This window comes from Phyllosticta citribraziliensis (genome assembly GCF_038025025.1).
Source record: "Phyllosticta citribraziliensis strain CPC 17464 chromosome Unknown J3D65scaffold_16, whole genome shotgun sequence".
Taxonomy (NCBI): domain Eukaryota; kingdom Fungi; phylum Ascomycota; class Dothideomycetes; order Botryosphaeriales; family Phyllostictaceae; genus Phyllosticta; species Phyllosticta citribraziliensis.
This window is the reverse complement of record NW_027117353.1, coordinates 302,440-324,738: the sequence shown is the minus strand read 5'-3', so window position 1 is coordinate 324,738 and position 22,299 is coordinate 302,440. Positions and strand designations below refer to the sequence as shown.

General features: G+C 56.4%; 6 protein-coding genes across 6 annotated transcripts; 3 read left to right on the top strand and 3 right to left on the bottom strand.

The window, feature by feature from the left end:
* Positions 1–5: 5 nt before the first annotated feature.
* Positions 6–5,791, bottom strand: J3D65DRAFT_642300 (uncharacterized protein). The gene is made up of 2 exons (XM_066801973.1): positions 771–5,791; positions 6–716 (listed from the first exon to the last, which is right to left on the bottom strand). The coding sequence occupies exons 1-2, from the start codon at positions 5,622–5,624 to the stop codon at positions 147–149; spliced, it is 5,424 nt and encodes a 1,807-aa protein (XP_066649990.1). The 5' UTR covers positions 5,625–5,791; the 3' UTR covers positions 6–146.
* A 45-nt stretch (positions 5,792–5,836) lies between these two features.
* Positions 5,837–8,877, top strand: J3D65DRAFT_642298 (WD repeat-containing protein-like protein). The gene is made up of 2 exons (XM_066801972.1): positions 5,837–6,894; positions 6,946–8,877. Exons 1-2 carry the CDS (start codon positions 6,174–6,176, stop codon positions 8,445–8,447), a joined length of 2,223 nt encoding a protein of 740 aa, XP_066649989.1. The 5' UTR covers positions 5,837–6,173; the 3' UTR covers positions 8,448–8,877.
* Positions 8,878–9,291: 414 nt separating this feature from the next.
* On the bottom strand, positions 9,292–11,713 carry J3D65DRAFT_170269 (DHHC palmitoyltransferase-domain-containing protein). Its single transcript, XM_066794247.1, has 2 exons — positions 11,381–11,713; positions 9,292–11,296 (listed from the first exon to the last, which is right to left on the bottom strand). Exons 1-2 carry the CDS (start codon positions 11,577–11,579, stop codon positions 9,579–9,581), a joined length of 1,917 nt encoding a protein of 638 aa, XP_066649988.1. The 5' UTR covers positions 11,580–11,713; the 3' UTR covers positions 9,292–9,578.
* Positions 11,714–14,312: 2,599 nt separating this feature from the next.
* J3D65DRAFT_642292 (uncharacterized protein) lies at positions 14,313–17,858 on the bottom strand. The gene is made up of 4 exons (XM_066801971.1): positions 17,525–17,858; positions 17,126–17,471; positions 16,934–17,077; positions 14,313–16,807 (listed from the first exon to the last, which is right to left on the bottom strand). The coding sequence occupies exons 1-4, from the start codon at positions 17,837–17,839 to the stop codon at positions 14,541–14,543; spliced, it is 3,072 nt and encodes a 1,023-aa protein (XP_066649987.1). The 5' UTR covers positions 17,840–17,858; the 3' UTR covers positions 14,313–14,540.
* J3D65DRAFT_642290 (cyanate lyase C-terminal domain-containing protein) lies at positions 17,825–19,305 on the top strand. Its single transcript, XM_066801970.1, has 3 exons — positions 17,825–18,402; positions 18,451–18,887; positions 18,938–19,305. The coding sequence occupies exons 1-3, from the start codon at positions 18,052–18,054 to the stop codon at positions 18,957–18,959; spliced, it is 810 nt and encodes a 269-aa protein (XP_066649986.1). The 5' UTR covers positions 17,825–18,051; the 3' UTR covers positions 18,960–19,305.
* Positions 19,306–19,608: 303 nt separating this feature from the next.
* Positions 19,609–22,045, top strand: J3D65DRAFT_170209 (uncharacterized protein). The gene is made up of 4 exons (XM_066794246.1): positions 19,609–20,060; positions 20,111–21,036; positions 21,087–21,303; positions 21,357–22,045. Exons 1-4 carry the CDS (start codon positions 19,785–19,787, stop codon positions 21,807–21,809), a joined length of 1,872 nt encoding a protein of 623 aa, XP_066649985.1. The 5' UTR covers positions 19,609–19,784; the 3' UTR covers positions 21,810–22,045.
* The last annotated feature ends 254 nt before the right edge of the window (positions 22,046–22,299 follow it).

Below are 22,299 nucleotides of genomic sequence, written 5' to 3'. Positions count from 1 at the left end.
AACATTGTATATACCATGCTTTTAAGACGGACCCATCTAGCAAGTTATGCCACATGCCATGCCATGCCATGCGAATACAAGACACCAATACGCCGGCCGCCCAACCCGACTTTTAAGCTCTCTCCCACGCGACAACGACGATGTATTTACTCGTCGCCATCGCTGCCGTCCTCATCGCCACCAGCCTCCTTGGCCTTGCGCAGCTTCTCAGCATACTCCTCAGCGAGCGCGCGGACGCGCTCCAGGCTCTTCTTGCCGCCCTCCTTCTCCTCCCACTCAGCCCACTTGCGGAAGACGAAGCGCGCGCGCTTAGCCTTCATCTTCATGCCCGCCATGCGCTCGTACAACTTGCTGACGTTGTCCTTGGCGCCCTGGCTCTTGCCGGCTTGCTTCATCAGCGACTTCTCCAGGTCGACCAGCATGTCCCACAGGTCCCAGCGCTTGGGGTACGTTGAGAGGAGCCCTTCGAAGACCGTGCGGCCGCGCTCGGCGTCGCCGTGCGGTGATTGGAATTCGAGCGCGGCGAATTTGGCGGTGAGGTGGCGCGCGTGTTGCGGCTTTGGCGGGATGGATTGCAGGGCGCGGGGCAGCAGGGCGCGGGCACGCGCCGGCTCGTTGAGCGTCGTAAGCAGGAAGGTGGCGTAGTTGAGCCAGAAGGACGGGTTGGGCGTGAGGGACTTGTTCTTGGACATTTTCTGGAAGAGGTCCTCGGCTTTCTGTTTCGTCGGTTAGTTCAAGTCTTCGTTAAGTTGATGAACGGGCTAACTTGCCTGGTACCGGCCTGTGGACGTGTAGATGCTCAGCAGGCGGTTGTGGATCTCTTCCTTGTCGCAGTACTTGCACGCGCGGCCAAAGACCTCCTCGACCCTCTCCTCGTCGCCCTGTTCAATCTCCAAGTTGAGCAGCGCCGTCCACATGTTGAGCTTGTCCTCCTCCTCGCGCATGTGGATCGTCTTGAGGGCCCTCTCGGCAATCTCGCGAGCCTTTTGGACTTCGTTGAGGCCGATTTGGAAAGCCATGTACTGCATCCAGAGGGTGCTGTTGTTGGGGTCTCCGAGAAGCAGACGCTCAAAGTCGGCAACGGACTGAGGGCCGTTGGCATCGAGGTCGCCTGTCCGGTCCTCGACGATGGTCGGCTTCTTCTTCTTTTTCTTGGGCGCAGCAGCGTCCTCGTCTGAATCGTGCTCATTGGCGGTAGTCTTGTTCTGCTCAAGAGTGGCGCCAGTCCAGTCAAAGCCAGATGTGCTGAGTCCGTTGACGGGCTTGGAGGGCTTTTCATCCACGTCCATTTCGTCTTCTTCCTCATCCTCGTCATCACTGCTTTCCATATCCTTGACCTTGGACATGTCAATCTCGACGCCCTCCATGGCATCCTCGTCCGAATCGCTGTCATCTTCAATTTCAACGCCGCCCTCGTCGTCTTCGTCTTCGTCTTCGTCTTCACTTTCTTCCTCGTCGTCATTCTTGAAGTAGCTGGCCTTGAGACCAAGGCTGACCTTGTGCTTTTGACGGTCAACGCTCAAGACAACGGCCTTGACCTTGTCGCCCTCACTGTACAGCTTCTTGCAGTCTTCCACCGGCTGATCCGCGATTTGGCTCCGATGGCACAGTCCACTGACGTTGTTGGAGTTGTCAAAGACGACAAAGACTCCAAAGTCTTCAACCTTTCGAACCTTGCCAGTGACCACCATGCGAGGCTTGAGATCGCTGAAGGCAAGAGGTGCAACGTAGTCCTTGTCGAGCATGCTCGCCTTGAGGGTCAACTGCACATGGTTGAGCGCCGGATCAAGCGAAATGACCTTGCCCTTGACCAGCTGGTCGACCTCGAATGCCGACTTCCAGTCTTTGATGTAAGAGTCTGACAAGTCGGAGATGCGAACAAACGCGGTAACATTGGGACCCAGGGAGACGAACAGACCCTTGTCGGCCACGTTCTTGACAAAGCCACGCACAACATCGTTGACCTTGAGCTGGCGAATGTTGGCAACGTGAGGGTCCTTGACCGGCAGCGAAGAGCTGAGGATCTTGGAGGGACGCATAGACAGGACCAGCTTCTTGTTAGGCGCATCTACTTCGAGAACACAGACGCGGACGATCTGATTTTTCTTGTAGATGGTAGGGTTTGCTTGGGCGTAGTCGTCGGAAAATTCAGTCAGAGTGACTGGTCCAGAGATGCTGTCAGACAGTTGAACCATGATGTTGCGTTCGCTGACCTTGGTCACTCGGCCAGGCAGCACCGAGCCGGGGGAAAGGTCCTTGAGGCTAGTAGGCTTGACGACCGAGTCCGAGGTGGCAGTGAGATCAAGGCGGTTGGCCGAGACGTCGACGCTCTTGACGCGAACCTTGAGAGCCGATCCAATGGGAAAGTTGGCAGCCACGTCACTGAGCAGCGAAACATCGTTGGAGAGATCCATGAGATCGATGCGGCCACGGACGACGGGCGAAATATGCACCCAGACGCAGTTTTCGCCAATGTTGTTTACAAAAGCAATGTGACTCGAGCCGACCTTGAGCTTATCCAAGGAGAGCAGGTCGTCCTCGCTGGAAAGCTCCGTTTCCGTCTTCGCCGTCATTTCAAAGACTGATGTCTTTGCACTGCGGTGCGAAATAGGAAGGAACTTGTGATTCTTGACATCGTGGACACCAATGATCCGAACGGGCAGAATGGGCTTGGTCTTGAATTGCGCGAGGGGGTTCTTGCGGTTCTTGATGTCCTCCCACTTGCTGAACACTTCCGAAATGTCGATGCGACCAAGCACATTGTCCGCGAGGGCGACGTTGAGCTGAGTTTCCTTGACGCTCGTGACCCGCGCTTTGGTGAGCTTTCCAAGCGTGTACTCCGAGACATCCTTGATCGTTTCGTCGGCAGGATTGACGAGATTCTTGTTGGCCTTGTCGTTCCTAGGTGCAGACATGGAGGCAGCCGCGTCCTTTTCGTCCTTCTTGGTAAGCAAAAACCTTTGCTTTGCTGCATCCACGACAAGAACTCGTGCTGTGATTGACTGAAAAGAACGCAGTCCGTAATCGGCCTTGTCGGCCATTTCCTGCGGCATTTGCGTCTTGAGGAGCACGCCGCGAAGGCGACCAGCGAATTCGACAAAGACACGCTGGCCATCAACATTTTGGACAAAGCCGTTGACAGTCTGACCTTCGCGGATATCTTCAAACTTGCTAGGCAGAGTTCCTGACTTGGCAGCGGCAAGCAAACTGGGCTTGTTTGTGAGCCAGACAATGGGTCTCTTGTCAGATTTATCCAAAATCAAAAGGTCTTCGAGGGTCTGGCCGACACGGATTCTCTTCACCATGGACTCCTCCTTTTTCTCTGAACCATCAGTGAGTTGACCGACTCTCAGGATGCCCTTGATCGAGGACCCTTCTAGCTCCACATCAATACGTTCCACTGACTTCTGAGACACGGCAGCCTTGACGACGCTGCCGATTTGAAGTGCCTGGAAGGCGGCCTGTTGCTCTGGACTGTGGGCCGAGGGATCCTTGCACGAGACGGTCATCCTGTCGTTTTCGGCGTCGATGGAAATCGCATGGACGTTGATTGTCTGGCCAACTCTGAAGTGTTCCGAAGGATCTTTGATGTAGGCCTCGCTCATCTCACCAACAGGCAGGAATGCCTTGAGATTGCCATAGAATTGGACGAGAGCACCTGCAGGCATCAATTTGATAACGGTGCCCGGGGCTGAGTCCCCTTCCTCGACTTCGGAGTAAGAGGACCAAGCCGGCGCCTCGGAGTTGACCAATGTCTTCTTCAAAGTCAAACGGATCTTTCTCCTGTCCGTGTCAATGGCAAGGACTCTGGCAGTAACGGGCATGCCCTCCCTGAACTTCTTTTCAGGATTCTTAAGTTGCACGTCGGCAATCTGGGTCTCGGAGACAACGCCATTGATGCCCTCGGCCAGGTTCACAATCACAGCACCAGATCCCACGGCAGTAATCATGACCTTTTCGACTTTGCCCTTGACGACCTGGCCAACCTTGACGTCCTCGACGCGAAGGAAGGGTTGCTCCAGGATCTTCTTCTCAAGCGAAATCAGGAAGAGCCCGTCGAGTGGGTTGTACGCTACCACACGAGCACGGTGAGTCGAGCTGATTTTGAACTTGCCACTGAGTGCGGAAATGGAGTCGACCTTGTCGTCAGAGAGCCTGGAGATGTGGGCGAAGCCAGGTACGCCCTTGATACCAACATCGAGAAAGACGCCAAGCATCGGCTCCACGTGCGTTACTTTTGCTTCTTCGATGATGGAGGAAACTGGCAAAAGCTCGAGGGGTTCCTTTTTCTCGTCGGCGGGCTGACGAGGGGATAGTGCCATGATGTGGCTGAGGAGGGAGACACCAAGTTTGCGGCGGTCGTCACTCGGGAATGTGCAGATGATTCTTGCCTTGACCTTGGATCCAACCTTGTATCTTTGCGAAATGTCCTTTTGCGTCTCAGCGGCACCCGCGTGCACAATATCGGCGGTGGCATCAAGCATGCCGATGATTTGGCCAGCTAGGCCTGAGGAGGTTGATTCGGTGACTAGGAGATCAACAGCTGCACCAGGCTGGAAAGCATCGATTGTGGGTGCCACGGTTAATACGTTGGCCTTTTTGACGTTTCCAATCTTTTGTGCGTCGGCAGAGAGCTTGACAATCTTTCCGTTGGAGCTTGATCCGGTAACCATGCATAAAAAGACAGCACCTGGCTGGATCTTGTTGTAGTCGACGCTGTAACCGACTTCCTTGGAGGACATGAAACCCTTGGTGGCGCCACTTGCCAGACCGAGGTCCATGACAAGACCGTGATCCTCCACACTAGCGACCGAGGCCTGGACGAAGGCATTGACGACCAAATCTTGCTTCGATATGGGGCTGTTGACGTCCTTGGGGTTGATCGACAGCTCGATGCGCTTCTTGTTCTTGCGAGCCGAGTCGTCTCCAGTGGAGGTGACTACCGCACGAACATACTGTCCGAGCCTAAGCACATCCTTGAGGTCAATGTCATCCTCGTCTGCGGAATCTTCGGCGTCGCTCTTGTCACCCTCGCCCAGCAATGCTTCTATCCTCTGTGTGAATTGGTCGGAAACGGCAGTCAGGGGCACGAAGCCGACGAGGTTGTTCGGTAGCGCAACTTGGACGTCTTTGGAAGTAATTTGCGTGACCTGACCGAGGACCATTGAGCCTGGCTGAAGCCTTTTGTGGGTCAGACTTTCAATCTTGATGCCCTCCTCCTTTTCCTTTCCAACGTCACTCTTGCGCTTCTTGCTCTTCTTCTTTTTTGCGGCCTTGTCGGCCCCCGCATCTCCCATTTCCACATCGTCGTCACTCTCATCTCCCTTGGCCGCCTTTTTGTTGGACTGCTCAAAGAGAACATCGCGAGTTGCTTCGTTTTGAATTTGTTTGTGTTCAAGAGGAGTCAAGACGCTCGCTCCGCCACGAGGAAATGAGCGCTCTTCTTGCGTCAGCACAGAAGCAACGGGGACAGGCTTGTCGGTCTTCGATTCGGGCTGCGTCTTTGCATCGGCGGGTGCAGGGTCGGATTTGCGCTGGCGCTTTGCGGCGCGGTCGTCGGCAGCGTGCTTTTGCTTCTTGGAGCCAGCATGGTCGCTGTCGGCTCCACGCTTCACCGGAGCCATTTTGAAGGTGAACGAGGAAGATGTTGAGCGCCGCGGATTCGACGGCGTGGTTGCGCATCTACAACAGAGTCCTGAACTTTTCGGTCCATGGGTCCAAAAATTTGGCGGCGATGGGATTCGCCGACGGGCCGTCTTCGGATACAGCGCGTTCCCAGCGCGAGGTCGGTATCGATAAGCTTTCGCGATTCACGCCACCTGGACCACCTGCGCCACACATGGACACCGTTTCAATTGCTCAACATCTTGGACATGTCGAACAATTGTCTGCACGGCTTGGCTCTTTGACACGTCGTGGCCCCTTTTCCAGCACGTCCTTCCCCGCTGTGTTGCAACAACAACACGACATTAAACCACTCCTCGCGTGCACACGGCTGTGCTAGGGCCGCCTGGCCCGCTGCAAAAACGCGGAGACGCGCCACCCGCGACGCGCCTCTGCAGGTGGACCCCATCCACATGTCCCCAACCGGCTCTTCTGACCTTTCCACCTCGCTCACCATCTCTTCTCCTTGCATTTCTTGAAGATAGCCCACTAGGACACGAGGTGCAATCATGGACTTGCCATCGTCGCCACCCTCCGCCATGCCCTACGAGGACCTCCCTCCCTCCTCGCAGACCTTTGCCTCGTCTCCGCCGCCGCCCTCGTCACCGTCTTCGAGACCAGCCTCGAGAAAGCCAAAGAAGCCGCCGCCAATCACCCCGAAGCGATTCAACAAGTTCTTTACTCCCCGGACCACCAGAAGCAACACGTCCCACTCCTCGTCCGGCCGCCAGCTGCGTGACATTACCCGTAATGCCATCAATCGCAAGAAGCCCACTCCCAGGAGAACCGTCGTCTTCTCCGACAGCCATGTCCCCGGCCAGGAGAATTACTCCACCCCAAAAGTCGAGCACCACAGGAAGCGGAAGCTGTTGCCGTCCCCTGAAAGCTCCCCCATCCAGCCTTCCCCATCCAAGAGGCCAAGAGAGCATGGCTTTTCCGTCACCTTCGACCTTCCAGATTCCAACGACGTGGCCTCCGATGCCGAAACCACCATTCTAGAAGAAGACGAGGAGGATGATATTCCCCCAATACCCATCAAGAGGGCTCCCATTTCTGGACAGACCGGCCGAATTCTATCGCGCTCCTTTGGCGGTAGTCGAGCCATTGGTCGAGGCAGAATGTACGATCACTGCGGGGTGTGGCAGGATCAGACAGCCAACTTTTGCAGCCGGCCGGAAGATAGACACGTCTTCAGAAACGACATTCCTTTCTGCACAGCCAGCTGCAACAGTGAGTACTTCTACTTTAGATTCTTTCCATCCGAGCTAACGTGGACTGCAGCAAATTCCATGGTTGCAATTGGAGACGAAGATGGGACTATAATGTTACTAGAGTCGGCAAAAGACAGCAAACCACCATTCTCACAAGCCCATGTCAAGTTCCGTCCGCACAGCAATGCCGTCATGGACGTTGCATTCTCGTCTGATGACTATTCGCTGGCCACCGCATCCGGAGACCAGACGGGTCATGTCATCGACGTCCGGACCCAGCAGACGACCTATGTCATGGGCGGTCAGAACGGCCACCAGTCTTCTGTCAAGCAAGTCTGCTTCCAACCGGACAATGATAATGTCCTCGCAACCTCGAGTCGTGACGGCACCGTGCGGCTATGGGACCTGCGCTGCAAAGGTTCCGAAGGTGTAATTCACTCCCTACAGACAAACTTTGATGGCCAACCATCAGACAACTTGCACCGCGTTACGTGTGCTAGCACTTACAATGTTATCAGCGGCGCACACGCTCCAAACAACACGCTTAATATGACCTCTCAGGCCTCTACAACCCGCGACGCAGCCTCCAAATCCGATGTTCACTCACGACGCGGCGACGTCTCCATCACTGCCCTCTCCTTTCTTAACCTCCCCTCCCGTTCACACCTCCTCGTCACCGCATCCGAAGCCTCGACAGCCGTCAAACTGTGGGACATTCGCGGCCGCTACAACCGTCGCGCCATCCCCATCGCCACGACCCGCCAGCCCGAATCGCACTCCAAGCATCGAAAGTTTGGCATCAATTCGATATCTTTTTCCGGTGCCGGAGACCGCCTCTACGCCCTGAGCCGCGATAACACCGTCTACGCCTACTCAACGAGCCACCTGGTGCTCGGCCACGCGCCCGAACTCGGCGAGCGCACCAGCGAGCGTCGTCGCAGCGGTGCCGTGGACAAATGCGGTCTCGGGCCCCTGTACGGCCTCCGCCATCCGCGCCTGCACGTGACGAGCTTTTGGGTCAAGACGGCGCTGCGGCGGGCACGCGGCGACAAGGTTGAATGTCTGGCGGTGGGCTCGAGCGACGGCTGCCCAGTCGTCTTTCCCACGGACGAGACGATGCTGCGCCGCCGCATCGACGCGGTCGCCGCCAACGCCGAACCGCCTCGCAGCTTTCAAACCTTCTCCACATCGGCGCGCTCGTCTCTCCTCTCCACGTCCCTCCTCAACCGCACGTCGTACGCCGCGGCGTCGCGGCGGCGCAGCAGCAACAACGACATCACTCCCATCGCGTCGCCAATGAGCCCGCGCATGGCCGACTCGCTGCCCATCTTCTCGCACCACGGGACGCCGCTCGTCCGCGGCCACCTCAAGGAAGTCACCAGTTTGACGTGGACCAGCGAGGGCGACCTGGTCAGCATCGGCGACGACTACTCGGCGCGCTGCTGGCGCGAGGACGCGGCGCTGGCGCGCGACTTGAGGCGTGGTGGTGAGGGCGAGGGGAGACGGTGGGGCTCGGGCTGGGCGGACGTCCCTGATGCTGATGATGACGATGATGACGATGACGACGAGTAGAGCTTGGTGGTACTGGTGGCGCGTACGCTGGGATGGGCCGCGTGGGGGTGGGAGTGCTGGTGTAGGGTCGGTGTGGTGTCTAGTCGTCGCGTTGTCTGTTGTCTGTTTGTTCAACACTACGCATCTGCACCCTGCCCTCGCGCTTTTCCCCCTACGCCTTCCCTCTCTTCCCGCAGCAGTCGTGCAGATGGTGACGGCACAGCATTTTTCCCTTCTTTTTCCACTTGTTCAGAGGCTTCGTTATACCCGGGTGTATTGGTTAGTGTCAGACAGACAGACAGTGTGTCAGGCAGACAGAGAGACAAACAAGCAAGGATGAAAGCACAAAAGCAGCGTCGAAGCAGCATAACCACAGCCACACACAAACATCATGACGATGCATCCAAATCAAATCAGATTATGGATCCAATGTCCCTGTTCACAAAATCGTTCATCTTCTTGGCCACACCTACATCAGTCTCCCGCCTTTCCACTTTTTGCTCTCTTTCTTGCGTCCATGTGACTCTCTTTCTACAATTCACTGCGTGTTGTCTCTTTCTATGTACAGTACAATCTTGACACCACTCCTACACGGTATGCAACGCTGACCCATCCATCCATCCATCCATCCACCCCTCCATCCACGGCCCACAGTCCGTCTGATCCGGATAGATATAAAGAAGCGCCTTGGACCGAGGTGAGAAACCGCAACAGAATGGGGTAGGTGGACAGACGCGACAGCGTCAGGTGAAAGCTGAAAAGCGTGAACGACTTTTATCCCAAACGAAATGAGACGAAACGAACGAGCGGGACGAGCAAGCGGCTGGAATGGAAAGTGTCAAAACCATGGCCGACGCCATCTGCCTGCCTTTCTGTTGGACGCTCTTTTACCCAGCACCCACCCGCGTACGCTGTTTATACTACAAAAGGAAAGGCAGAACACAACATGGCCAGACTAGGTAGACAGGTAGATGGACGTATACCTACCTAGCCACTTCAGCCATGCGCACGCACGCACGCACGCACAACATCCAAAAGTCGAGCAGTCCATCCAAACAGTCCAACAAAGAGCCAAGAGCACCGCCAGCCACAGAGGGCGGAGAAAAGAGAGAGAAGAAAGACAAGAGTGCGGTCAGTCAGTCAGCAAGCATACTACGGCGACGGACCCCAATCGTCCCACTCGTCGTCGGCCTCTCTCCTGCGCGCGCGCGGGCCGCGCCACGTCTTTGGTTTGTTGGAGCCCGCCGCTGCCACCATGTCGGCCGGGACGTCGTTCCAGTTTTGCGTCTGCGCCTGCGACGATGTTGTGGTGCCGCCATTCGCAGGCGCAACGGTCATCTTGGTCGCCGCCAGCTCAGCGCGCCTCGCGCCATCTCCCTCCTCCTCATCTTCATCATCGTCGTCGTCGTCGTCGTCCAAATCGTCGTACAAATCATCATACCGCCTCCTCCGCATCTCCTGCATCTGCACTGCCGCGCCGCCGCCGTTGGCCGCCGCCCCCGCCGACGATGGATCGTCATCGCTGTACAGGCCCGGCGCGCGGCCCAGGATCTGGTCAGCCTTGCTGGGCGAGCGGCGGCCCTCGCGCGGCACGGCTGCTATGCCCGAGCTCGTCGTCAGGAAGCGCGTGTTGCGGCCGGCCGCAGCCAGGGGCCGGTTATGCCATGCGGAGCTGGGATGGGGCGGCGACGCCGACGAGCCGGAGCGGTTGGTGATTGGATCAGCGGTGGGTGCGTTCCGGTTGGCGGTGAGATGCGTGCGCGTGATGACAGGGGGCGAAGGGGGTTGCCCAGGGGCGCCGGGGCTGCCAGGGGGGCTCTCGATACCCCAGCCGGCGGCGCGCTCGCGGGCCTTTTGGCGCTGCATGGCGGCGAAGCGCTCGTCGGCGATGCGCTTGCGGGCGGCGATCCAATCCGGACTGGCTTCCCAGTACCAGCCGTCGCCGGTGGTGTTGCAGATGGGCAGCGCCCAGAGGTACGGCACCGGGCCTAGCACGTGCGTCAGGTTGCGGCGCCAGCCCAGGTCGAAGGCGTTGGGCAGCTTCTCGCTGTCGAGCTCGTCCAGGTATTCGTTGTAGCGGTCGCGCTCGCGTGCGGCTTCAAGCGATACCCAGTTGCGGTGGAGGGACTGCTGCGCGGGGGAGACGGCGCGCTGGTCCTCGCCTTCTTCGGGGCGCGTCACGCCGGGGAGGGCGTTGGCGTGGATTTCGAGCAGCTGTTCGCCGATCGAAGGCCGCGACTGCGGGTCGTTGACGTAGTTGCGCTGAGACGAGGCCGTAAAGTGCTGGAAGGACTTGCGCAGCGGCGAGAGGTAGCGCGTCTTTTCCAGAGATTCTATCGTCGTCAGGTTGCGGGTGGCGAGGTGGACGTGCCAGGCAGTGAAGCCAGTCATGACCAGGCCGACTATGCCTGCGATGACTGCCAGGATGATGTAGTTGATGGGCAAGAAGCTGTCCATATAGTCATCGTTTGTGAACTGGTTCCAGCACCAGCTGCCGGAATTGGCGAAGCACGCCCAGCAGAACAATGACAGGTATACGAGGAACAATAAAAATGGCTTGTAGTTGCGCAGGCCCACGCAAGCGGCCAGCCACGGACAATGGTGGTCCATTTTCAATACGCACCGCCCGCAGGTGGAGCAATGATGCGCGCGGTCCGGTTTCTTTGTCTGGCACTTTTTACAATAGCGCAGCTCCCCGTTCGCCTTGACCGTAAACGACGTGTGCGGTATCGACTGCTCCGTTGTCGGCAGCGAGCTGTAGCCGCCTTTGACACCATCAATAGGCGATCCCGGGTCCGTAAAGACGGCCATAGTGTAGCTCCAGTTGAGCAATGCGTAGAGGAACCACGCCAGCAGCGCAGTCACATAGTCTATATCCGAAGCGTAAGCGCATGCCAATCTTCATAGCAACACTTGCCGTCCTGCACCAAAAAAACAGAAAAAATTGTCCTTACAATGGGATGGAGTATTGGGAGCATGCACCCCAATCTGCCAGCATACCCAGGCCGCCCACGTCGTCAGACCGTAGACTACTGACAGCGGAAAGTAGGCAAATATTCGGCAGCAATATCTCTCGCACTTCCGTGCCCAATTCCGGCGAGGCATTGCGTATGAGGGGGAGGATGGAGGCGACGGAGATGCGAATGTGGCCATGGCGTGGCCGGACTGCGGGCGGAGGACGAAGCTGCCGGAGCAGAGCTGCGAGGCGCGGACGCAGACGCAGGATTCGGTAGGATGTCTGGTTCTAGGAGCGGAGCGGTGGGTAGAAGATATTCGAGGGGGTTAGGTATTCTGGGGCCTAGGAGGTCGGCGGAGGAATTGCTGGGTTGCGGCGGCGAGTGCTGCGGACGAGGGCGGCGGCTATCGCGACATTACGCAGAGTCGAGCGAGGGTCCGGCGAGGAGGGTGGCCGTGGGAGAAGATGATGTTGTTGAGGCTCAGGCAAGCAGCCCGTCTAACTATATGGGTCAAGTTGCGAGAAACAAAGTGTCGCGGGAGCGGTGGTCCAGACAGAAGGGTGGCACAGCTCCCTTCCCTGGGTCCTGGTCCTGGTCCTGGTGGTGCGTGGCGTGGCGTGGCGTGGCGCTGACCCCAGCCAGCCATCAACGCGACGTTCCGGCTTCCGACTCCCCCACCTGCATGGCCCTCTTCTGGTCTCTACTCTGCGCCATAATCTTCCAACTTGCATCGACACTCGTCACCAACACCAAGAAACAATGTCTGATGCGTCGAGATTCCAATCGATGCTTATCTTGCGTGGTCAAGCCGTGTCCGAGATCGACACCACGACAGCCCAGGACTTGGCCAAAACCAAGTTACTTGCGATCCCCGTCCAGTCACGGCGCTCGCCCTGAGCTACACCGCCTTTCCACGACCACATCATCACTCACAAACCATTGAACAAGCCAGGTAGCAGGACAGGACTCCATTCATCCATCTATCTATGAGGAAGAGATTTCTAAACAAGCCCGACCAACCGAAAAAAGAAAAAAAAGCGCAGGCATACACCCGCACTCGAGAATCGCAGCGGCATCTCCTATGAGTAAAAAGTTTTGTCGTTTTTCCAAGAAGAAGAAGATGGCGCCCGTGGTTGTTTCTTTTTTGAATTTTATGAGATCCCAATATCAACAAGAAGGGGGGTTGACCGCCGGGCGCCAGTCCAACAGATTTCCAATCTGGGGGGGGAGAGAGGTTTTCCAAGCCGTAATTTTTTTGGTTGTTTTTGAGTATTCTAGGTGTTTGGTCTTCGCAAAAGTGTTCGTCGTAAATGGTTGGTCGCAGAGGGGAAGAAAGTCGAGAGAGACTGGTCCGCCGCTGCTAGTGTCGAAAAAGAAGCGCTCAAATCAGCCCCTTCGCGCCGAACGAGGCGGAAAAGGCGGATTCGTATCCGACAGGGGCTCGTCAGACACCGTATCCGCAAAGACTATTGGATGACAGCCGTCCGAAAGGGTCGAGTCGGATTCGCGAGGAGCGCAGCAGACGACAGCAGCAGCGCGAGAAAGAGAAGAGGGACCAGTCATCCGGGACCGCCGCGGCCGCACACTACTCGGTGCAGCGTTGCGCAGGTGCAGTGTCGTCGTGTGGGGAGATTTACATGACGGAGCAGCCGTACATGTCGACGAGCTTTCCCTTGCGGATCAACTTCTCCTCATTGACGGGCTCAGCGTTCTGGACGGTGCAGCCGTACATGTCGACGTTGGAACCGCGGTTGACGGGCTCGTTGCTCTGGACAGTGCAGCCGTACATGTCGACGTTGGAGCCCTGGTTGACGGGAGCGGCGATGATTTGGGAAACCATTTTAGCGATTGGATTGAAGTTGGAGAACCTGTTTGCTCTGGTGAGTGATTGCCCCGCAGATGATGCCAGATCAGGAGAGAAGGCTCGCTGGATGGCTTACTTGGAAAGTTGGTTTGGAAATGAGTTGGAAGTTGTGGGATGAAGAAAAAAGTCTCTGGTCGTCGAAGTCGAGCGAGATTTATACTCGAACTGGGAGTCCATCCTGCAGTAGCAAGACCTTGGGTCGAGTATGGCAATTCTGATTGCGTCCGAGGTTACGAACAAAGAGTTTGGAGGGTCTGGATGGTCGAGGGTTTGTCTGTCGGATGGAATGAAGTGGTGGCGTTGAAAGAATCAACGGTGATTCTCATCTTGGCATGGTGTTGATATTGTTCCTGCGTTAGTATTGTCGCGCCCCCTTGGTATTGTCCACGTCGACCGAAGCGGGCGACCAACCACCCTTCGTTCACGCGACAAAAGCCTTCACTACAAACCAAATATCGGGTTCCGTTATCATCGAAATTGCTATCTGAATTTCGCTCCGTGTTGATTGTTCGATTCAACCTTTGGCCAAGTGCCAACGCGCCTTTAACAGCATATACATTGTTGTTGACCAAAAAGCAAATCCCTATCAACAGCTCCTTTTCAAGTGCATTCAGAAAGAGATGACATACGATTGTCAGATGTGATCTAGGCTCGCCGATGTGGGCGCACCGCCAGACGAAGACGGTCACACGCTCCATCCCAAGAAGCAAGCCGAAGCATGTTAGTATTGTGGTACCCATATTCTTGCTCCCTTCCCGGCTATCGCACTCCATTCACAAGACCTCCCTGATTGTATTTGCATGATTTCCTCATTGATTCGCCTACCCACTCAGCAGCCTTGGTATTCTTCTCCCTGCTTGTGAGCCCATTCGCATTCGTGTTTTCACGCAGATCCGCTTGGGCCGAGGATGCCTTACCTCAGATTTCTTGGGTAGAGATTATACTGCGGACAAGCTTGTGAATGAGCCTAAGAGGAAGGGAAACAGAACGATTAGAGACCGGGTCAGGTGACCGTAGTACAGCTAGGACGCGAGGAAACACAACGAAATGCAGACAGAGAAGGTAGTCATGATTCATCAATTCATGGTAGTTTAGGCTTTGATGTACGCAAAGGAGTGTCCTAGGTGTTCAGTCGCCAAAGAGACAAGCGCCTCGTCTCGTGCCTACTACGCCACGCTATGCCATCGCAGCAGAGTATCAGCAATTTAGCCAGTCCAGCAATCCGCAATGCAATCAAACATCCACTCGCACAGTCGCTCAGCGACTACGTACAGTATGCTACAGAGTGCATGCTTAGGTGTAAATCGTTTCGGTAAAGGCGTTCAAGCTCAAGCCCTCCTCCGCAACATCCTCGTCCTTGAGGAAGAGCAGCGGCATCTCGACGAGCATACCGCGGACGCGGCTCAGAATCTCCTTGACCTGGCGCGCGCCCTCCTCGCCGGGGGCAAAGTTCTCGGCAACGACGTGGCCGCGCTTATAACGACGGTGGGACCGGCCCTCGTCATCCTTGTTGTCTTCGTCCTTCTTGCCGTCGTCCTTGAAGTAGCGCTCGTAGAATTCGTCATACTGCTCCCAAGTGTGCACGTTGTCGGAGGGAACACAGTGGAAGACCTCGCCAAAGGCGTCGGTGTTGGTCTTGGCCTGGCTGTTCCACGCCCTCTGGAAGTCTTCCGAAATCGGATCCATGACGAACTCGTCCTCGGCGGAGCCCCAGTCGTAGATGTTGTTGGCGTCGCTGATGGGCAGGTAGTTCTCGTCGGGAGTCTCGTAGTCCTGCGTCTTGAGCAGACCCATGTGCTTGCGCGTGAGCTGGCGGCGCAGCGAGGCCGCAAATCTGGAGGCCCGCCACGGCTCACCGCCCATGACAGAGTCGACGGGCGTTGGGTCCTCAATGATGACGGCAATCTCCGAGTCGTGGTCACCGAGCTGGCTGCGGTCGTTGAGGTTGGCGGAGCCGCAAATGACAATACGGTCGTCGGCAATGAGCAGCTTGGAGTGAATGTAGAGCTCCTCGGAGACAAAGGCCTCGATCTCGTCGAGCGCGCCATTTTCCCAGGGAACGTTCCTGATGTCTTCACCACCAAGCATGTAGCATTCCGCAACCGAGTCCCAACGGCCGCTGGCGAGGCCGTGGTGCTTACCCATCCTGCGGGCACCACTCTGGTACTCGTCGTACCTCTCCTCCTCACCGGGCTCTCCTGGGTAGCCGTCTTCTTCTTCATCGCCCTGGACACGGCGTTGGTAACGGCCGCCATACTCGCGGTCGTGCTCCTCGCGAGCATCCTCGTAGGAGACGCCTCCCTTGTCCTCGGCGTCGCGCAGAGCGCCGCTGACGTTGATTCTGTCGTAGTTGCGGAGGTTGTAGAAGCGAATGTAGTCCATGGGGTTGATTCCCTCGGCAGCAACACATTCGTAAATGGACTTTCCGTGGCCACGGTTGATAGAGTTGTACTGGAACTCCATAATGGCGCGGGTGCTGGCAGCTTCGTCGGTGCGGAGGTCACCAGGGAAAGCAGGGACGGAGGGAATGAGAACCACCATTTTCCAGTTTTCGCCGTTCTTAGCAGCACGGATGATGCGCTCGACAATAGCGGCACCGACCTTGTTCTTGATGGCCTTTTGGTCGTCCTGAGTAGCCGTGATGAAAAACTGATTCTCAATGTAGACAAAGTGCTTGCTGTTCTTGATGATTTCAATGTAGGCGTTCTGGATAGAGTGTTCAATCGTCACACCGTGGCTCCACTTGGCGCAGCTACGGGCGAGCTGAATTCCAACAGAGCCATCTCCACGCTCCTCCCTGGGCTCGTCGTACTCATCTTGGTGAGCCCTGTTGTGTTGAGGGTGGTAGCCGAGGCGCTCGGCACCGTGCTCGAAGCGCTCAGACAAGTTGGTAAACGTCTTTTGGAAACCTCCGCCTTGCCTTTCTTCGTACGCCAAGTCGTCCTCGGGGGCTGGGTTAGGGGCCGATGATTTCTTGGACAGACGGCTGTACCTCTCGTCACTCCGAATCTTGTACTTTTCATGGAAAATGAAGTTCCATCGCTGGACGAAGTGCTCCTGGAGATCCTCCGTAATAGGTCCCCTAAGGGAGAGAGCCACATCGGACCAGCCCATGCGGGAGCTCTCTTCACGGTCGAGTTTGTTGTTCTGCCAGTTGGTGACATCCTGGAAGTCCATGATGCGGGCGTTGTTGTAGTCTTGGCCGGGGAAGACGATCTGGTCTAGATCACCGGGATGGACATCGGCAATGGAGTGTTGGTTGGTGTCCCAGCGGCCGTAGCAGAGATCTAGACCTCCCATGAAGGCGATGGTACCATCAATCAAGCACAGCTTCTCGTGGTGGGCCCAGTAAAGAACGGTGTCCTGGCCAGAGCCATAGATGGCCTTGAGCGCGTCCATAGGCAGGGTCGCGGCCGACTTTGCACTCAATGAAAAGTTCTTAAACTCATCAATGAGATCCTGGCCTACGGTGTTGGCGTCCGGGATATGGTCGGGGTGACGGAAGACGGCAATGTTGGGGTGGAGAGCCTCGAGGTGGTGCTTGGTGTGCTCCGAGGAGACTGTCAAGGGAATGAATCAGCGGGGTTCTTTTCTCAATATATTCTCAAGATCCGAATGCGACGTCCAGGCCCAGGGGTCAATGGAATTATCGGTCAACCATGGGAGAACTGGGGTCAGAAACTTACGAGTCAATGCCTGGGATACCTCCTTGTATACGATAATGTTGACCTTAACACCACGCTCTGCAGCGGCCTGCAGCATGCGGTCGATGCGGTAGTTTTGATTCTTGGCGGGGGGACGACGCAGGTACAGTTCGGGGGACAGCCACCCTGGTGTCGTCAGCGTGGTTGCACAGTTTCAAGGCGGATGGGTCTCACAATCCAAAATCCAGATTGATTCCTGGGCGCGCTCCAAGGCGACGGATACAGCCCACATGTATCCGCAGGCATCGACGAACCACTTGGCGTCGTTGCCAGACTGACGCTGAGGAGCAAAGCTCAGGAAGCGGTGCTTGGAGTACCTCTGAGCACCCTCGTGGGAGGTATCGGCAGCATCAGCGGCGAACTCTTGCTGAGTGGGAGGGGTGTCATGGTCCTCGCCGACGATGGCTTCCTTGATCCTCTCGAAGAAGCCAGTCATTTTGGGACGAGGGTTGTCGGGTTGGTCAAAGGTGAATTGGGGGTTTGCGGAGGAAGGGTCGGTGTAGGGATACGAGTGAGTGGGCTGGATATTTATGGTCAATCAGGACAGTTTGAAACGAGTCGGCCAGTACTCACAGACTGCTGCTCCGCCTCATCATCAGGGCCGTGGTTCTTGTGGAGCAGCCTCCGCCCCAGGTCACGCACCAAACCGCGTCCAGAGCTGTCGGACTGGCCGTCGTACAGGTCATGGTGGTGGAACTCGCCATAGGCCAGATGGTCCTCGTCGTCGAGGCCCTCCATGGCGGAGCGGGCGGTCGAGGACCTCAGGGTAGACGGCAGCTTTTCGGCGAGTGGTGGAGGAGGGGGGTGTTGGGGCACCCGGTGGTCCCTGAGGGGGAGGGAAACCTGAGGTGATGAAAGCGACGGCGGGCGGGAGTGGAACAAACACATCACCCCTCCAGCTCCAACTCCCCCCACCTCGCGTCCATTGGCTCCATCCCTGCTGGCTGGCCCGGTTCCGCGTCGCCTTCTCGAACCCGGCGAATCATGGACGCTCGTGGTCGCATTATTTGAGCCTCAGGTCGTCTTTGTTGAACATGCATGAGGTGCTGTCCGCGGCGGAAACACCTTGGTTTGAGCCATGATGCCGATCGACTCCGGCTATGTCGGCCTGCTCGCGACGCCATCATTGGTGTTGGAACAACCCAGAGCTTCAGCACGGAGCGGCAATGACCTCATGGTTACCGCTCTGCCGTGGCCCGAATCATCTGCGATGGCTGCTCAAATACGCCCACTCGACCCCTCATCCGCTCCCCCTCCCCTCGTCCTTCTTGCGAAACCAACATAAGTCCATCATGGCTGCCGCTTCCTCTGCTCTTTCTGCCAGAATCCTGCCTCGCGTCGTCGCTCCCGTGGCTTCCAGACTTGCGCGACCTGCTTTCAGCTCCAGCATCCGCCAGTTCCACCAGTCTTCCAACATGACTGCTCCCAGCCAATCCATCGCCACGCTCGACGTATGCCAAATCCATCAGCTGGCGCGTTGCCCAAGCTAACGGTCGCAGTCCTCTCTGGTCTCGCGCCTGCCAGAGTCGTCCCCCACTCTTTTCGAGGCCAAGAAGGCAAAGAACCTGTCTTTCGAGGCCATTGCGAACAAGCTGGGTCGCGAAGAGGTTGCTGTCGCTGCTCTCTTCTATGGCCAGGCGAGGGCTTCCCCGGAAGACATCAAGAAGTTGTCGGAGCTGCTCGAGATCCCTGCCGACACGCTAGAGACCCAGCTCTCTGGCTTCCCGGACCGTGGCCGCATTCTCGACATGCCCCCCAAGGACCCGCTCATCTACCGTCTCTACGAAATCGTCCAAAACTACGGCTATGCTTACAAGGCTGTGCTGAATGAAAAGTTTGGCGACGGCATCATGAGCGCCATTTCGTTTTCGACAAAGGTTGAGAAGGAGACGGACGACAAGGGCGAGTGGGCCAAGATTACCCTCCGCGGCAAGTGGTAAGTAGTGCGCCGAATTCTGGAACAATGCCCAGTACTGACATTCTTAGGCTGCCCTACTCGAGATTTTGATTGTTTTAATTCTGTACTGTTCTGGTTAGCGTATAATCGAATGTAAATTTACTGCATACCTACGTTTCCCTGTGTGGTGGCGCTCGCGGCTGTCTGCCCAGTGGAGTTACCCTGCTGCTGGTTAGTACAACCTCTCCAAGAAAGTACTGGTTAATTGTACGGCCTGCCTGCATGCATCGAGTGTCCAATCTTTGGTGCATCTGCTTAGGAGCAGCAAATTCGATTAGACGGAAGAGCTGTGACTGCTCATCGTAATCACCAGGCAAAAGCTTATTGACGTGCAAAACACCACGCACTAAGAGTCGAGTCCAATACCTCATAAGCTCATGTGCATCGTGGGCTTGGGTTAGGCTTCTCAAATCTCAGAAAGAATGACAGCAAGAAAGTCAATGTTGAGGTCATTTAAGATCCCATTCTTGAATCTGGAGTCTTCGCGTCAAAGGTTGCAGACTACAGACAATGGTGAAAACGACACCACAGCATGTAGTGCCGGCCAGCGAAGGACCCCGAGCGAGCAGGCGTGCCTGCCCAATGGAAGGTAAGCGGTCAACGGCTTCACGCTTCCTCTGGAACAACCCCGACAACTCTACCACGGCTCTGCCTGATCATCCACCATCCGTCCTCCCTCCCTCCCTCCCTCCTCGCTCCTCGCTCCTCGCTCTTCGCTGCTCACTCCTCACTCCACAACCCTCGCCATCACCACCCGCCTTCGATTGCGCACCCGCCAGCCGAGCCGTCCAGATATATCGCTTGGTCCATCGATAATCGATACGCCCGGGCTGCACCCCCCCACAATCGGCTTCCCACCCCATCGGCCTTCTGATCATGGCCCAATCCGAACATCACCAACCTCTACCCGAAGACATGTCTCGCTGCAATCACCCAGACTGCAACGGCACCGTGTTCAATTCGGAGAAGGCACTTCACCGTCATTGGGCCGAAGAAGATTCTCATGACTATTGCAAGCCTTGCAAGTACATGGCCAACAGCTATGACGAGTTGACCGACCACAAGGCCAATTCCCCCAAACTTCACATCTGCTGCAAGTTCTGTGGCCAGGACTTCAAAAACATCAGGACTAGAGACATTCATGTCAGGAAGGTGAGATCATTCCCGCTGCCGACACTTGAAGATTGCTCACATCTCTGTAGATGCATCCTGTTGAACAGGACCTCCGATGCATTGGCTGCAAGGAACACTTCGTTCGTGGTTACGCCCTCATTGGACATCTCGAGTTCGATCACTGCAGGGCGATCCCGGCTTCGCAATTCAAGAGTTGTGTTGAGCACACGGCGCTGGTCAACAAAATGCTCGAGGATCCAGATTACGTCAAGACGAAAGAATTCGATGGCGCCACTGCGCTCGCTACTGATGGCAGTACCTATGCGAGTACCGATTTCGACGATGCTTCAACCATTGGTGGAGGCTCAACTGTGGGAGGAAGATCGACTGGCAACCATATTCTCGATGAGGACGATTGCTCGGCAGTTGATTCGCAAGAGGGCGGTGTTCCCATCGCGGCTCTGCTGCCAGAGGTCAAGTCACAGCCCCGCAAGGTGGCACATCCTGTCGACAATTTTCCCGCGCTCCCCGGAGCAAAGAATAGCACTCCCATGACCTGGGCCAACAAGGCAGCCGCCCCGCGTCGCGCTGAAGACTTTCCACCACTTCCTGGACCCAAGTCGTACGCCTCCGTGTCCCAGCTCTCCAGGGCGACTAGTCAAATGTCTCTGAACTCTTCTACCGGTAGCGAGAGGACCGTGTTGAAGAATGGCTCCAATGCGTGGGAGACCTCGTCTCAATCTTCAGAGGTGCTTTTCAAGGGCACCGGCACGAGGCCATTCGTTGCAGTTCAGTCTTCCACGACCTCTTCGACGCTCTTTAGCGGCGCAGAGAAGACGCCGCTGGATGCAAAGTGGAAACAGGCGCTTGCGGAGCGCGATCTTGAGTACGAAGACAGAACTCGATGCAACCCTTTCCTCCTGCGCTTCTGGGACCCAGAGCATCCGCAGTATGATCCGGAGCGCTTCTTCCACAACACCATTGGAAAGTACATTTGCCCACTTAGCAAATGCGAGTATGTCTCTCCCGACTCCACCAGCTAGGACGTTGCTGACAGATTCACAGGGCTCACTTTTTTGAACCGTCCAAGATGACTGAGCACCTTCTTGGGAAGCACATCATCACCCAAGTCCGCTGCCCTACGTGCTCAAAGCTGTTCAACAGCTGCTCGGCCTTGCTGGCTCACTGCGAAAACGCCTCGTCCGAGTGCAGAGTTGCTCACACTCGCGATTTCTGGAAGGTTGTTGATCTGTTCAGTGGTGGGTTCCTTGGCATCAAAGATGTAAGTCATGTACCCTCGCCATCATGAGTAATCCGCCGCTGACACGTTTTGAGGCTCATCGCTCCGACATAACGGATCAAGACCGTCAAGACCGTCGAGATGATTATGGCCTCAGAATCGTCGGCTCTGGCATGAAGTCTGACTACATCAAATACATCGCAACCGTTCCAAACGACTGGGCTGGAGCTGGAAGTGCAACGTCCAGACAGACGACGACCGTCGGGCGCACCTGGGATGACGGATCTGGTCCCCCGCGCCGCTTCACTGGAACGATGAACCCGTCGGTCCCCATCTCGAGCTCGCGCAAGTTTGCTCGCTCGACGGCATCCATCTACCCAGAGCTTGTTTACCCCGAAGGTGACGAGCCGAACGGCACTTCGGCCCACATGATCGACCCGAATGCCAGACGTGACCGTACTGGCATCTACGTCGTGCCCGAAGAATACAAGGTCATGCGTCGCGAAGACATGAAATATATCTGGGAGATGGAGGAGACGAACAAGTAGATTGTTCAAAGGCGCCGGTGCTCTAACATGGCGCCTGAAGCCACTCTTCCAGCACCCAGGTCTCATTATATCTCTCGGCCGGAACGAAACCGTTTGTGTTTTCAATCCCGACCCAGCCGATACCTCTGAACACTATTCAAGACTTCCCAAAAATTGAGGTTTCGGTGTGATCTGGCCTCAAGGGCTTTTCAATCACTCCCATAAAGCGTCTTACATCAGCCCACTCGATTGCTTTTCGATTGTTTCTGACTCGACACGGTATCTGATCGACACTCGGACAATTCTATTTACCTCGGCCGTACACCTCAACACGAAAAGCGAAGGGGGTGATGGCCAAAAACAAAATCACCAAAAGCAAAGGCGGCTTCTCAGGTGCATCCCCTCTCGACTACCCGCCATCTGCGACAAACGGATCCAACTCTGCTACCGCCGACAGCCTCTGAAAGGTCGACTACGGTGGTCTGGGCTTGCTCACTCTACTTTTGCTGCT

Excerpts from the sequence above, each read along its gene's own strand:
- J3D65DRAFT_642298 (XM_066801972.1), top strand. The coding sequence starts at position 6,174 with ATGGACTTGCCATCGTCGCCACCCTCCGCCATGCCCTACGAGGACCTC. Across the intron at positions 6,895-6,945 it reads CTGCACAGCCAGCTGCAACA|CAAATTCCATGGTTGCAATT; the intron begins GTGAGTACTTCT and ends CGTGGACTGCAG.
- J3D65DRAFT_642290 (XM_066801970.1), top strand. The coding sequence starts at position 18,052 with ATGTCGGCCTGCTCGCGACGCCATCATTGGTGTTGGAACAACCCAGAG. Across the intron at positions 18,403-18,450 it reads AATCCATCGCCACGCTCGAC|TCCTCTCTGGTCTCGCGCCT; the intron begins GTATGCCAAATC and ends TAACGGTCGCAG. Across the intron at positions 18,888-18,937 it reads ATTACCCTCCGCGGCAAGTG|GCTGCCCTACTCGAGATTTT; the intron begins GTAAGTAGTGCG and ends TGACATTCTTAG.
- J3D65DRAFT_170209 (XM_066794246.1), top strand. The coding sequence starts at position 19,785 with ATGGCCCAATCCGAACATCACCAACCTCTACCCGAAGACATGTCTCGC. Across the intron at positions 20,061-20,110 it reads GAGACATTCATGTCAGGAAG|ATGCATCCTGTTGAACAGGA; the intron begins GTGAGATCATTC and ends ACATCTCTGTAG. Across the intron at positions 21,037-21,086 it reads TGCCCACTTAGCAAATGCGA|GGCTCACTTTTTTGAACCGT; the intron begins GTATGTCTCTCC and ends ACAGATTCACAG.
- J3D65DRAFT_170269 (XM_066794247.1), bottom strand. The coding sequence starts at position 11,579 with ATGGCCACATTCGCATCTCCGTCGCCTCCATCCTCCCCCTCATACGCA. Across the intron at positions 11,297-11,380 it reads TCCCAATACTCCATCCCATT|ACTATGTGACTGCGCTGCTG; the intron begins GTAAGGACAATT and ends CTTCGGATATAG.
- J3D65DRAFT_642300 (XM_066801973.1), bottom strand. The coding sequence starts at position 5,624 with ATGGCTCCGGTGAAGCGTGGAGCCGACAGCGACCATGCTGGCTCCAAG. Across the intron at positions 717-770 it reads CGTCCACAGGCCGGTACCAG|AAAGCCGAGGACCTCTTCCA; the intron begins GCAAGTTAGCCC and ends CCGACGAAACAG.
- J3D65DRAFT_642292 (XM_066801971.1), bottom strand. The coding sequence starts at position 17,839 with ATGTGTTTGTTCCACTCCCGCCCGCCGTCGCTTTCATCACCTCAGGTT. Across the intron at positions 17,078-17,125 it reads ATCAATCTGGATTTTGGATT|GGTGGCTGTCCCCCGAACTG; the intron begins GTGAGACCCATC and ends TGACGACACCAG. Across the intron at positions 16,808-16,933 it reads GGTATCCCAGGCATTGACTC|TCTCCTCGGAGCACACCAAG; the intron begins GTAAGTTTCTGA and ends TTCCCTTGACAG.